Raw genomic sequence first — 15834 nt, 5'->3', positions numbered from 1 at the left:
TATCCCAGACCATATGACACCATGCTCAGCCATAAAAATTGGAGAAATTGGTCTTCCAAGGTGGCTATTCCCCAGAGGCTGTCTGGGCATCAGTCTGCTGCTGGGAGGAGGTGAAGGATTGCCTTTGAATTGCAAGTTTTATTATCTTCACCTGCTAAAGTGTCCTTACCTCAGCCCAAGAGTTCTCTCATGTTTGCTCTTCCTACTATCCCTCCCGTCTTGCTGGGGCTGGGGGGCAAGCAAGTGGCTCTGTGGAGAGGAAGCTGCCAGGGACTCAACACCTCAAGCAGATTCAGCAAATTTTCACTGAAGACAAACTCCACAATTAACTAGGAAAATTCATACCTGTCCTCCTTCATCAAGCTTCAGTCAAAATTAGAACTCAAAATATCATCTCTTCCTTTTGAAACCATGCAAGAATCTTGTCTCTATTCAGATATATTAATGATCTTCTACCATTAAAAAACCAAAAGGGGGGGAGGAAATAAATTAATTTGAGAAGACATCTTCATTCTTCCAGTGGAAGTACTTCTAACTATTTTATTGCATGATCCAAGGGATCCTACTAAATTTCAGTACTTGATTATTCTCATCTCAGGTTCTGTGTGCTGGCCATAATAATAATTTCATTTCCTCTTCTTCCTCCTCTTCTCTGAAGGATATCACATAGTCTTCAAAATTATTAAAAGATCTTAATTTTCTTATTCATAAAAGCAAAGTAACCCTAAAATTATTTAGGCTTTCCTATAGTCCACTTTCAAAAAAGCACATAAGACAGTGTGAAAGTGAGCTATCTCATTTTGAAACCTCTTTAAATTTTTGCATAGCAAAAAGGAGCAGTGCTCCCTGGTCAGTGCCCAGTTACATGCATGCCAGCTAGCAGTGAATAATCACTTTCAGCTTCCTCCCTGTTTTTACTCAGCTTCACTGAAGAAAAATAAAAATGCATCCAGCTGATATGTTACCTGTTCACTTCTCATCAGTCCTTTGGATGTAACACCATAAACACCAGTGGTAACACTTGAAATATAACTTTGATTTTATCTTGGACATTATTTAGTGTTATTAGGCAGGTCTTTATGCATCTCACTTGTAAGCACCTTCACGGAAACACCCTGGCCATCCTCTGTGGGTGACCAAAATAGTTACTTTTGCATGTATAGATATATACATAAACAAAGAGGCAAGTCTGAAAGAGGATAATGTAACTGTTAGCTGAAGAAAATACTAGTTGTTGACCATTTCTAATTAATATGGTGATTTTGGTAAAGGATTCTTGTAATTTGTCAAATGAGTGTTTGTGTGGAGTTGCAGATAGCAACTCTGTAATGCATAGTCTCACAGTCTCTCTGGGCATGTTCTGCAGAGCTGCATGGAGGAGACAAACACATCTGCAGATATTTCTCCATCCCTCCTTTATATCTTTATATGAATATATGCATATAGACATTATAGATGTGTGTGTGTGTGTGTATATGTATATACAGACACATTACAAGCATATCCATGAATATATATTTGTATTTTTTCTTAGTATAACAACTTTTAACCAGGATATATATTAACACATGTCACTTAAAGGCCGTTTACTGAAAATCTTCCATTCTAATTTTCTGTTCATGGAATCACCTGCTTTCAGAAGTGTGATTTAAGATCCCATTATATATTTCAGTAGTAATCTGCAAGATGTATCTTCATGTTCAGAAGAGCAAATTTGCTTTCCATGTAGCTCATTGCAGTGACTGCTGAGAATGGCTACACATTAACTAAAACTTGCCTTAGAACTTGTAGGTTATTGTGAGCTTTCTCTCACAGTGAGTACGCCAAAGTATTATATTGTATTATATATCATATAGATTCATGTTTGACGGTAAAAACTGGAGAAGGGGTGAGGTTTTTTCCTAACTCTTTGGGCAGCCCAGTATAGTGGATTTTAAGAAATTGCCTGAATTGCAATCATATCAGTTTGACTTTTGTAGAAAATTTCTGGGAGAAAACTGGTCCTGCAAAATCCAAGTTCCAAACTGTACGGAGGACATTTTAGGTCAATGTAAATGGCTTGAGTTAAAATAAAAGACATGTGAAGCCCTAATAGTCACATGCTATGCCATTTAAACAACCTTGTTTTGCAGTCATACCATATTTAAAAATGAAAGTAACTAACTAGTCCGTTGAAAACAATATTTGCCAAAAATATTCATATACGTAAGATGGAGTGAAAATTTATTTTCCAGTAAAAATTTGTGTACTAAAAAGCACCATATTCATCATATCCTAAGCTGCATCAGAAGAAGTATGGGCAGCAGGTTGAAGGAGATGATTCTGCTCCTCTTCTCTGCTCTGGTGAGACCCTACCATGAGGACTGTATCCAGCTCTGGAATCCTCAGCACAGGAAGGACGTGGACTTGCTGTTGAAGCAAGTCCAGAGCAGGACTACCAAATTGATCAGTGGGATGGAGAGCCTCTCCTGTGAGGAAAGGCAGAGAGAATTGGGATTGTTCAGCTTGGAAAAGAGAGGGCTTCAGGGTGACCTAGTTGTAGCCTTCCAGTACCTTGAAAGAACTTACAGAAAAGATGGGGCAAGACTGTTTACAAGAACATGTAGTAGAGCAAGGGCAAGAGGAAATGGCTTCTGATTGGAAGAGAGTAGGTTGAGATTAGATATTAGTAAATAATTCTTTTCTGTGAGGTTGGTGAGGGACTGGCAAAGGTTCCCCATGGAAATTGTGGATGCTCTATGCCTACAGGTCCCTTCAAGGCCTGGCTGAGCAAACTGATCTAGTGGAAGGTGTCCCTGCCCAGGGCAGGGTGTATGGAACCAGATGATCTTCCCAACTCAAGGCATCTGTGATTTTATGAAATGATTTTCAATTGCACATCTTTATATCATCTCACTAATCAAGGTGGCTGCTGCAATGAGGGAGAGCCTGATAGTTGGTGGAAGTTTAGAAGTTCCATCAGAGTTTTCAAATTGTTTTTTTCTGCTCCTGCAGCATCAAAATTTTCTTCCTTGCATTCTACAAAATTTAGTTACAGGTTTGACAAGAGTAGCTAGTGGTCCTGTATGTGTACAGATGAACAGATGATGTAATTAGAATATGTGAGGTGAAAGCTGATATTTGGTTTAAAAATTGGTTCCAGAGCTCATTGTCAAAGTTCAGAAGGAAGCAGACTTTCAAAGAAAAGGTCTTTGCAATCAGTATCCAAAATTCAAGTACTGTCATAAAATCTGTTATCCATAATGCCCACAAAGTAGATTTTGACCATTAACTTTGCTCATTTTCTGTCCCATTTGGGTACACACTCGCAGATGATTTTCAACTGAAATCTTTCCATCTTGAACATCCTTACTTCAGTTCAACTCTTTTTCCTAAGTGCTTATTTTTGACACTACACATGAAGAATAAAAACCCTCAGAGTGACAGTCTGTGATCATGTTTCATGTGGCAGACTTCATTTGCTTTCAGTTTGTATTACTATCAATTTATGACTTTGTTCCTTAAATACTTATCTTTTTTTTTCCACATGGTAACTGATATATTGAATGATGTATGTTTGAGAGGTATTTCAAGGATCTTAACTTCAGTCATTAACTGGTTATGTCTTGGCTCAGGAACCTTTAGTTTGTTGAGAGGAAGTTACTATTTTTTAAGCAAATAAAACAGCTTTTCAGTATGTAATTATTTTCTTATCAATTTTACATTTTCATGCCCTTTTGAGCATCTAGCATGCAGTGCTTGAATTTACATTTAGCTCTGCAGGAACTGCTTTAAATATTATTATTAAGAAAGAAGAAATCAAAAATCAAAGTGAATTTTTAGTACAATAGCAAGGTATAAGAAGGTACAATTGCAGCAACAGCAGCCTGGATTAGTGTATAGAACTAACTCACAGCTTGACAGAAAATCCCTGCTGGGGAGGAAATGTAGGGGAACTGGCAGAATTTTGCTACATCTGCTCCCTACTGCTAATAAGCTTTAACCCATTTCATTTTTATTATGCTTGGTGTTTAGATATTTTGCTTCCAAAATTATATCTGTAACTATGAGAACACATAAAAGGAAGCTTGACAGGTAGGGCTTTTTAAAAATTTAAAACTATCAGCAAGAGATGTTAAAGGCCATAATGAGTAAGATGGTTGCCTTCTCAGTGTGGGATTTTAGAGCTCTGGTACTTCAGTGCTGGTAGAAAGGCTGAGCAGAAGTACTGGGTGAAACTGATTTCATAGCTTGAGTGGCTTGTACAGCCAGAAGGCACCATTAGATTATTTATTCTGACCTGTATATCACAGACCATTACATTTCACCCAGAAATTCCCATTTTGAACTCTGTGAGTATACTTGCACTAAAATATATCAGACCTTAGGAGTTCCAAATACTTCATGCCACAGGGTGAGAATGAAAAGGCTGAGCTTCACATGCAGTAGGAAGAGGGTTTGTCAGATTGGTAAGTGCACGTGGTAGCATGACTACTTCTACAGAGTAGGGCAAACAAACAAAGGCTAGTATGGACTTTAAAAAGTGAAAATCCTTTCCTGACCCCTTTGAATTAGGGGAAAAAGATATAGGTGTTCATATTGTATCAGAACACTTGTTTCAGAGTTCTCCGAAACCATGAGCAGTTCTCTAAAATAAAATAAAAATTAAAAAATTAAACTCCCACTCCCTAAGTCAGCTATAATAAAATTAAGACTTTATCTGTCTCATGACACATAAGTAGGAGTAATTAAGAGGGAAAATCAGAGTCATGTACATTTTTAAAATTAATAATAATTGTCTAATTCTGCATTTCATGTATTTTGCCCCTTTGGCAGCCTTGCTGGCAGTCCTGTGCTTCTCAGTTTCTCAGTCCAGACACTTCCACTGCAGAACTTTAAATGCTTTTATCTGAATAATCAGTGCTATACCTAATATCTATAGCTATCTATAAATTATGGGGAAATGGTATTGTATATTTTCCATTTGATATTTTCACATGCCTGCCATCACTGATTATAAATTTTAAAATCTTTCTTTTACTCTAGCCGTGGCATGATTGCTACATACAATTATGAAATGTATTTTGAAGAGAGATTGAAATGTATAAAATTCATTGAGTGGTTGAAAACTTGATGTCTATGGGGCTGATGTGACTGTGCTTTTAGATAATGGGTTAGAACAAGATTGTGATACTTACCTGAGGAATGATACAAAAATGGAAACCTCAGTCTTTTCGTATTTCTTCTCCATTACTGTGCTTGCAGAAGCCTGTGTCTGTCTTTCAGCAGGCCAGTTTACATTTTCTGTTTTTCTTTCAATTTATTCTAACAAGAAATTATTTGAGCTTCCTTTGCAAGAAAAGTTCCAGGCTGATAAGTCCAGAAAACAGAGGTGTTAGCCTAGTTATTGCAGACTCTGTGTGCATTTTTCAGGCTTTCAACTGTTTATTTGTTCTAGAGACTTGTTCAAAGCTGATTATGTCTTCATAGAAATGTGATACTGATTGCTCTTGTTTTGATCCTGTCAGAGCTTCTCAGTTTCTGAAAGAAAAGGATAAAAACACACTGATCCAACAATAGAAAAGAGAAACAAAATTAACAAGCAAATGATATCCTTCTGTACTAAATATAATCAAAAGAGAGCTTGTAAGGTTGTGTCTTAAATTTCAACAGAACCCTTTTTTCTATCACACAGAAATGATGAAAATTTATACCACTTCTTGGCCTCTGTTGACAATCATGGTAAAAGATAGAATAGCAAGTTGTTGAATTATTCTGTTTGAGCAATATAAGCTATAGATCATGTGAAGTTATTGAACTGGTTTCTTATAAACTCTCTGTTTTCATGAGTTCTATATTTGCTTTGCTTTTTTATGTAATGCTCACCTATTCTTCCAGTGGCACTATTCAGAGACCATTCATCATGAAATTTTTGATTCTGCAAGGATTTCAATATATCCTTTATGCACCAGAAAGCTGTCTCAGCTTATAAATCAAATTTACTATATGGGATTTGAGTCCTCAGAGTGTTGTTACTTAATTTTTCTGGTAGTTTCTTCTGACATACTTGGTTGACTACCATAAAATTTTAGCCCATCACTTGTCTATTCCTAAAAATAGTCATCAATATATTGTATTGATTTCAAATTTTCTTTACTCCCACTAAAATAACTTGCGATATGGTCATTTCATCCTCCTGCAAAATGCGTCTCTGAGAAAAGTTAAGCTCTTATGCTTGGCATGTTAATTGCCAACCATTTCGTATCTAATTATTAATTTTCCATCATTACTATAGCTACATGTAGATGTTTTTCAAAATTATTAAGGTGAAAATTTAATTTGTATTTTTCTCTAATATGCACAGGCAGAATTATAATCATTGTATCAGAAGAATACATTAATTAGAAATCAGTTTAAATTACTAAACTTGATTGAAAGCACCCTGAGAAATAGTACTAGCTCTAAATTTCTATACTCATATTTTTTCCCCTGTATCTGTTTTTCCTTTTTCATGTTTCTGTTTGCTAAAGATAGCTAAAGACTGCACAAAAAAGAAATTACTCTAAAAAATATGCTATCAGATGCTGCTACAAGAAATAAAGAACCACTTGGTTTGCTCTAAATTTTCCATGGTTCAGCAACACCAAAGTAGAGGCTCAGTTTCCAAGTTGACATTGTGCAAAATAATTTCTATGTGACACAATGGTTACTGAACTACCTCCAGCTTTGTCCACCATGTTGAGGAGTGAGTAGAGAGGACTAAAATTTCTGAAGAACTTGTTTCTTTTTATATTTGCAGTATTTATACTATGACAAATATTCAGCTTATTAGACTTCATTTTTGGTCAGCCAGTTTTGTGTTAATGTCTTTTTGACATACGCCAGATAACATGTTTTATTTCAGAAAGAAATACTAAATGTCTGACTGTTTCATTTTTGTAAGCTTTCCAAAAGGAGCATTCTTAGCAATTTTATTGTTATAAAACACTGTGGTATTCATTATTTGACTTCAGATGTGTTATACCAGGAATGCATGTGGCCTATTTATTAGACAAACTAGGATGTTGAAAAGAATTGCTTCTATCCTACTTTCTTTAGGAACTGACATTTTTATTCTTATGCAGTGTTCCTAGTGGAATCTTTACTTTTTTAAGTCATAAACCTATTGTTGTAAGAGACTCTAGCAAAGCTTAAACTGGATCTCAAGAGTTTGATGCACTCTGTTTAATGCAGGCAGTGTAAAAGAAATTTTAAATGTATTATTTAAAGGCACGTTAATCTTGCCACTGTAATGGTGTAATAATGCATACCATATAAGGTTTTCATAAACTCAGCTTCTAAAAGTAACATCACAGTATCTTTCTTTTTGTTCTCCAAGTCACTTCTTTGTAGAGATAGCAATTATGCATTCATCTCTGCCTCTTATAGCCTGATTCCATATTCAGCTGAGAGATAGATAGTCCTTAGTCCTTTCTAACACAACAAAAAGAATATTTCTCATTTGGAACAACGGGAGCATAGTCAAACAAATTTATATAATAAATGTTAAAGGCCAAAATGTGTACATTTTTCAGTTTAATTAAGCAAAACAGTTAAATACTTGTACAATGGACTGAAGATAGGTTTGTCTTTAACTCATTATTCCTTTGTTTTCATTGCAATTTTAATAGTTCTGCCTTGGATTATTATTTTTTGTATTGCAAAAAAAATTAATTCTATTTGTAAGATTAGCACCTTTAAGACAAAACTTTATGCTTTAAAACAAAACTTTATGTTTACTGCCAAGTATTTTTCATTTAACTCTGCTCATTCTATTGGATTTTGGTTTGGTTTGTAGCAGTATTGTAAATGCATCAGGCATTTATTATCATGAGAGTATTTTGTGGCTCTCTGAATACACACAATGAAAATTGGGTGAATCTTTACCAAGAGCTGAGTCACAGAAAACACAAGGATTTGGTAATACTGTGAACCAGTGTGATAATTTCTTGTATTAGTGCAATGCTCAGCAGAGTATTAAGCATGCAGCAGTTCAGATAACACTTTTTTACTTATGTAGGGTTAATTACAAGTTTAGAAACCCACTGACAGCCTCAGTTGTTCACCTTGCTTCTTGGGACATGAAAGAGCTATTTCTGAAGTAACCACATTGATAAAAGTGTTAGCTAAGGAATGTTTCTACCAAGCTGCCTTTTCACTTCAGTTTAGGCACGAATACAAAGTCCAGGAAGTTCCTATTCTCATTTCTCATTATCAGATACTTTACTGAATTGTATGTTGCTTAATGACTGTAGTATTGTGGCCTTCAACAAATATTCAGTCAAGCCTTTTGACCCTTTCTATTTCTAACCAAACATCCTTACACTTTTGCAGATTTGGATTGAGCATCCATAACAGGACTGCTTTAGAGGGGTTAGCACAGAGCAGTCTGTCTGGGTGGCTCCAGTGTGAGGCAGCTCCAAACCCCGTACCTGTGGCAGGTGCCTAAAGCAGGCAAACCTCCTGCTTGGCACTGTCTGGGACTGCTGTGTTTTAGGTGTCCTTGCTGTCTCTATCAGTTAAATGAAGATACGTACGTCCCCCTAAAAGTAGCGTGACAGTTCTGTATGGGATTCTGCTTTTGGAAAAAGGAGAGGAGGAACATTTCTTCCCTCAGAAGGAGTAACAGACATTGAACTCCCACTTCTTCCAGCCCAATATTCTGGTGCCAGTACCTCTGCTGGAGAAGCTTAAGCTCTCAAAGCTGTTACCTGCATTCATCTACTTGACTCAGTGCCCACAATTCATCTATAAAATTAGTCTGGAATATCACAGATGACCATAAAATTCCTTTAGAATCATAGAAATGTTGGAAGAGACTAATTGTGAAAAATCTGTGAGTCCAAACAAGAAATCCCAGTTCTTTACCAAACACGCCACTATTATCAGCATAAATGCTTATTTAAGAATGTAACCATAACCATCATGGTGTAGACTTTGCTTGGTATTTTGACTCCAAACAGTAGCCTTATGCAGAAGTGAACAGTAAAACAAGTAAAAGCATAAATCTACTCTAATGTTCTCCTAACCTCAAACTATTTTAATTAATATTTAAATTTATCAATTTTGTTATATAAAACTTATGCTTTATATAAATTAGTAACAAATGAATTAAAAATAATCTAGGAATTTTATTATGTCTCTTTTATAATGCCCACTGAATCTGTGTTCTAAGAACTTGTTCAGTTCCCTTGAATCCCTGTAAAGTTCTTGCAGCCAGGGCATTCTCCATCAAGGAGTTGTAGGTGTCACCACCATTGTTCATTTTGAAACCATGCTCTAACTTTTGTCATTTGATGGTCCATAGCTCTTAGTATAGAAAGACAAGTGTGCAAAATCAGTTCTTATCCCTATCCACCCTTTTTATGTCATGTATGACTTAATAAGCCTCTATCTTATCATTAAGAAAACTGCAGAACATTTCCAATCAGACCCTCCAGAGCTTTTGATCATACTTGTAGTCCTCTGAATATATTTTGGATCTAGTATGCCCTTTTTCAGTTGAGACATCCAGAGTTGTTTATCCTACTTCAGATGTTGGTGAATTGTGGATTTTTACAGAGGCATAAAGTTACCCACTTTGTTTTCTTTCTTTACTTGTTCTCTTAACTGTTGTCAGCTTCTGTAATTCTTTATTAACCAGTCCATGAAGACTTTCCAAGATGTCACTTAGCTTAGCAAGGCAGTTTTCTCAGTGTATACAATAGAAGTAAAGAGTCACTTTCTCAGTCATCCTTAAATGTACTCTGGTTTCTCCTGTGAGTTATTGAAACATGCATTGTATTGCCAGAAGAGTATTTGTATTTTCTTCAAAGTGGGTTGAGTTATGGGGTTTTTGTAAAGCAATGTGTTAAAAAAATGTTTGTAGTCCTTCTCTGGATATGGCATGATATAGATTCAATGCATATATGGAATGATACAGATACAATGCATGCATTTAGAAAAATCTGCCTTTTGGCTTCCTTTTTCAAATTTTCTGGATTTCAGTCTTTGACATCTTTGATAAATTAAGTAGCAAATGATCCTGTTGGCAAAGGGAAGACATTATGAAACAAGTTTTGAGGACAGTCTAATGTGAGATTCACTTGGAGCTACATCACTTGTCTTATCAAATCTTTGTCCAAAGTTTTGGGATCTACCATTTCCTAGCATGACAGAATTGGAATTCTGTCATTGTGTGGTCTCTGAGATGATCCAGATTACATTTATTCCTGAAAAAAAGTCATTATAGAACCATTTATTTTCAGAGAGTGTCTCCTGCATGTGGAACAGATGTTCCCTGTTGCTGTCCTTCTCCAGCCCTCTTTAAATCAGATCATGTAGAAGTATAGCACATAATTAGAATCTTTCTCCATATAATCTCAGCAGTCAGCCATTGAACCTCTAGATCTCCTTATTTTCCCCTGTGGCATTCAAACTTCTCTTAGTGCAGAGCTACCTTGTAGTATTTGTTCCTTGAAATGATTAAATCCAATGGAAAGGCTAACAAGTGGAAATTAGAAACTTCAACATGCTTTTCCCATGAAATAAAAATAATTGTTAACTGATAGCTAGAAAAAAAGGGTTAATGGGCAAATATCTTTAAATGACTACAACACCTACAGATTAATGAAATTCATGAAGATTTGTAAAATTCAGGTAATGCATACTTTTAAGGAATCACTGCTTTCAACAGTGTTTGCCCCAATAGATTTCAATTCTTTCAATTAAAATTTTGGAGCTTCCCAAGAATTATTTGATAGTTCTTTTTCAAAAATTATAACCCAAGCTATATGCTCTTCTACCTCATTTTTTTCTGATCAGGACTCTGAAGCTGTAGAACAAAGACCAGACAAAAACCTGTGCTCCTTTATAGAACAGTCTAACAGTATCCTTGGGGAAGAGCTCTAAAACCAAGTTTTTTGTTCAGAGTACCACAGCTGTCTGCCAGAAGTGATGAATCTCATTGATGAGAGTGCAGAATCAATTGTAAAAACAATTTAGCCAACAAAATAATTCATCTTTGTTTTCACTCTTAATACTTACTTATACTGTTTTAGCATCAAATATCTTCTTAACAGATCTTACGTATTCATCTTCATTTACTAGATAGGCTAGATATTCAGTTATAAAGATATTCAGTTCTTTAAGAAAATTATAAATTTCTGAAAGGTAAATCATAAATGCAGTACCCAAGGATAACACAAATGTCAGTGATTTCTTGAAAATAACTCAGAAGAGGTCACTATTAAAAGTATTTCTACATGATTCTGTAGCCACTGATGAAAGATTATTAGTCCCCAGTAACTCTATCATTTGTGCTTTGTGCAAACTCTGAAGTTAAAGGTTATGAGTGTTATGGTACCATACAGGTGCACCGTGAATAGTTTTTCACACAGAATGATTCTCATTTGTTAAATTTGGAAATGTACTTTCTTCTGGCCTTAATTTTCATGTAGTTCTTCATATTCTAAATGACAGCTGAAGGCAAGCAGAAATAGCAAGTAATTGATTTAACAACCTAAGACAAGTACAGGGAAGTAGAAAAGTTTGTCTTAGTGCTTGATGTGACCTGAGAGAGCTTCTTTAGACTGTTTTTTTCTAACCAGTACCTCAGCACCTTGGGCCAGCAAAATGGCCTTTAAGCCTGAATGAGCATGACTTTTTTATTTTTTTTTCCTCAGTGCAAAGCTCCAGTATTTCATCTTTTCAAACTGTTTTACAGCACTCAGAGCAGAATTATATTGACAAGGTTAGAATTCATCTCCTAGAGGAGAATACTGTGCTCCTGTTAAGTGCTAATATAACATTTATGTGTAGCTACCTTAATAACAGCCCTGGCCAGCCTAATGAAAGTACTGAAAGCAAACAGTACTCCCTGAGATTTTATTATGACTGAAGTGATTGCAATTTGAGACAAATTGTCCCTGTTTCTGTTACCATATCAAAACCAGAAATGCTAAAGCAATTGCTACATGTTTGGGATAGAATTGCTATCCACTATCGCTAATATAGAAGTGCATTTTTCATGTAAACAGCTCACAAGGGTCAAGAATCAAAGATATTCTGTGCAAAATTCTTGTCAATAATTTTGTGAGTGAATTTTGAAAGAAAGTCCCTGGAACATGTCATTATTTCTTCCACTCAAGTGAGCAAGTGGTTGAAAATTGAGCTTGTGAATTGAAGGTACTGTGAGTTATACGGCCTTATCGACTCCAGACAAAATGACAGGTTTGCCTTGCTATTACTTTCCTTTCAGAGGTCAGGCAATGGACAATATTAACAGTATATACTGGAATGTAAGAATATAAAAAAAAGTTATTATCTGTGTACAGAAGATGGTACAAGACACTAATATTAAAAATTGCAAATATACTGTCTCTCCATAAAAACTGAGGGAAAAGTAAGGAAATCCACTGATCAAAAAATTTCAGATGCTCAGGTATTTAAAAGCTATTTAAAACCATCAGAAGAAAAGGAACTCAGTTACTCAGATGTAGCTGACCAAGGTATCTAATTGGACATGCTGGTTGATGTGAAAACAATTTTAATATACATTCACAATGAGTTCTGCTATTTAAAAAACACATTCTATCTTCTAAGAGGGTTTGGTCAGGGTAATTCTGCTGTTTAGAACTATCTGAACTATGTTTTTGCTGTATCTGAACTGAATCTTTTGTACTCCAGTTTTTAAAAAAAATTATGTGATTTACTGATTCATTTCTGTAGTTTTGGTCGTTCCTACCATTTTTTTATTCCTCAAAAACCTTTGGTACAAACAAAAGTCACCATATGCAAAAAGGCTTCTCTTGACTGCAGAATGAATGCAAAATAAATTATGATCAGCTTTTTTTTTTTATGGTACAGGCATAGTAATGGTTTGATATTGCAAAAATGAGGAGATACTGTCCGATAAATTCATAATTGCTCAAGATGACTTTTCGATAAGGAAAGTTGAGGGAAAAAGCAGTTTCCATGAAATAACTGTAGTGCATATACTTTTCTAATATTTTAACTGAATATGAGCAACATTGATTTCTGCAACTCTGTAATCTGGACAATATTTTGCTTATCTTTTAGGGTGAAGATTCGGAGATGTATCATGATGAAACTGCAGTATGTGGGTTGCTTGCTGTGGTTGTAATATCTCACCTACCCAGAGATGCTGCCATTGAATGGCATGTTGTTGCAGTAGTGGATGATCCACTCCAAAGAAAGCATTCTGCAATGAAGATGTTGTCAGAGGGCTTCCAAATTGAGTGTGAATCTGTGGAGTCTAGTTCTGCATCTTGTGCATCAATCTCGGTACGCCTGAGCTTGATTTCCTCATCTACTTCTCACCTTGATTTAGATGGACCTCTTCATGACTTAGTTGCTATGTTTAAACAAGCTGTCGACAAACTTTCAGACAACTGCAGTGCCAGTCCTTTGTCCTTCAGAGCTTTCTTCAAGGAGCAAGTCTTTGATGCTGAAACACTACAAAAAGGTAAGACTTACCATGACAGGAACCAGGTGTAATACTAAGCATAAGGTACTTCTCGTTTACTTCTACATCAAATTTCATTGGAAAAGAAAACATTTTCTAGGAGTGTTTCAAGGATAGGTGGCTAAGAAGGCCAGTAGCTTCCTGGCCTGTATCAGCATTAGTGTGGCCAGCAGGACCAGGACAGTGATTTTCCCCCTGTACTCAGCACTGGTAAGTACCACACCTCAAGTTCCATGTTCAGTTTTGGGGCCCTCACTGCAAATGAGACATTGCAGTGCTGGAGCATGTCTAGAGAAGGACAACAGAGCTGGTGAAGGCTCTAGAGAGTAAGTTATATGAGGACAGGTCGAGGGAACTGTGAGGGGTTTTAGCCTGGAGAAAGAGACGCTCAGAGGAGACCCTACCAGTCTCTACAACTGCCTGAAAGGAGCTTGTAGCCAGGTAGGAGCTGAGCTCTTCTCCCACGTAACGAGTGGCAGAACAAGAGGAAAGAGCCCCAAGTTGCACTGAGGGAGGCTAAGCTTGAATATTAGGAATAATTTCTTCACCAAAATGGTTATCAAGCATTGGGACAGGCTGGCCAGGGAAGAGGTGGAGTCACCACCCCTGGAGGTATTTAAAAGATGTGTAGTAGACTTGATGCTTACTGGTAGATCTGGCAGTGATAGATTTACAGCTGGAGTCAATGATCTTGGAAGCCTTTCCCAGCTGAAATAATTCTACAGTTCTACAATTATGATACATTTTTTCTTTTTCTGGCTACCAGCTGTGTTCCTCATATTGAAAGGGTCTGTTCTTGAATTTCCTGAAGTCCTGGATTACTTTTGTTCAATCTCGCATCTGATTTTGAGTAGGAGGTTGGATTATACAATTTTTTGATAATCTGAGTTATCCTGTGATTCCATGCAAGAGAAATCCAGCCATTTTAGGATTCAGTGTAGGGAGAATGAATCTTTTGCTTAAAAGTGTTTAACAGTTGTACATTTGGTAGCCTCTTTTTGTCACAGAGTAGAACCATGTTCAAATAACCAATTTCTGCCTTCTGGCAGGAACTCTTTTGAGAATGCATAATGAAATATTAATGTTTTAAAATAAGGACATGGTGTTGTATCCTCCACAATAGAGGGTGTCTGGTTTTGAACATGGACTTATTTCTAACTAACTTATTTAAATAGAATTTGCTATCCAAACAAGTTTGTTGGGTTTCCCCCCAGTGTTTATTTTCTCAGAATCTCATTCCCTTACCAAGTAAAGAGAGCACAGAGCAATAAATATAATATTACAACTACAATTTATTTCTTACATTGCAGACGTGCATTTTGGGCTATGCTCTATTTGGGACAGATAACATTTTGCAAGAGCACAAAAGCTTATTTTATCTGTCAGACCTACAAAACTGGTAGACCATACTTGTATTGAAATCAGTAAGAACTTTGTTATCAATTCGAGAAGAAGCAAAATCATATCCTTAGTCTATATTTATCTCAAACATGCATGCACTTTAAAAATCCTTGCAGACCACAACTGATCCATATTAATTAGCTGACATAAATGTTAGCCCTCAAATATTCTACTGTCCTATTTTTTTTACTTAACCTGCAGCAGTTTTTGAAGAAAATTCAACTTGACATTGTTTAATAGATTTAAAGTACAGGAATTGAAAGCTATAAAAATGTGGCATAGAATAAGCATATTTAATCCAGGAAGCAAGGAATGAACATATAGTCTGACAGAATGTTGTTGTTTTTACTACATCTTGTTTAAGAGCTAAAAGGAAACCTGGTAAAACATGTTTCTGGCATGGGATTAACATTACTGTTTCGCCTGCTTTCTTTCTGGTATTTCTCAGACCATAGAATAATTACTTCCAAACAAAATTAATTTGCTTTATAAAATATATTTCTCAATATAATGAATTCATTGTGAGCACAAAAATTTGATTTAGTTCCATTCATTTTATAGTACCAATAGCATAGACATTGAAAGGTTTGTGTGATTGTCATATATTCATTCTTGTTGTGTTCAGATCTCCGCACTGTCATAATAATTCCTGTCATTATACTAATTTTATCATTATCCCCACTGGTAAGAAATACATGCTTGCAAATCTGTAGAATATATAGAATACATTAAATTTACAAGCAGCCCTAATTCACTGATGAAGAATTTCAAAATAAAATTTTTCCTCTTAGGAAAAATGTCTAGAAAGTTCATGCAATGGAAGAATAATTGTGATATATATTCAAAAATAATTTCTCAGATTAAAGCAGTTGTTGCTGAACTATGTCTTGCTAACAATTTCTATCGGATAGGATACTAATGTGTATATATATAAATATATATGTATATAT

At 35.7% G+C, this 15834-nt stretch overlaps 1 protein-coding gene across 1 annotated transcript in view; it reads left to right on the top strand.

The window, feature by feature from the left end:
• The window catches only part of DPH6 (diphthamine biosynthesis 6), a 185072-nt gene that overhangs the window by 137386 nt on the left and 31852 nt on the right, over positions 1–15834 (top strand). Inside the window, exon 14 of the mRNA XM_084207361.1 lies at positions 13078–13483. Coding sequence (XP_084063487.1) covers positions 13078–13483 — 406 coding nt within the window. The remainder of the gene's footprint in view (positions 1–13077; positions 13484–15834) is intronic.

This window comes from Fringilla coelebs (genome assembly GCF_963513975.1).
Source record: "Fringilla coelebs genome assembly, chromosome: 6".
NCBI classification, from domain to species: domain Eukaryota; kingdom Metazoa; phylum Chordata; class Aves; order Passeriformes; family Fringillidae; genus Fringilla; species Fringilla coelebs.
The sequence above is the reverse complement of the archived record's forward strand: the minus strand, read 5'-3'. Positions and strand labels throughout refer to the sequence as shown.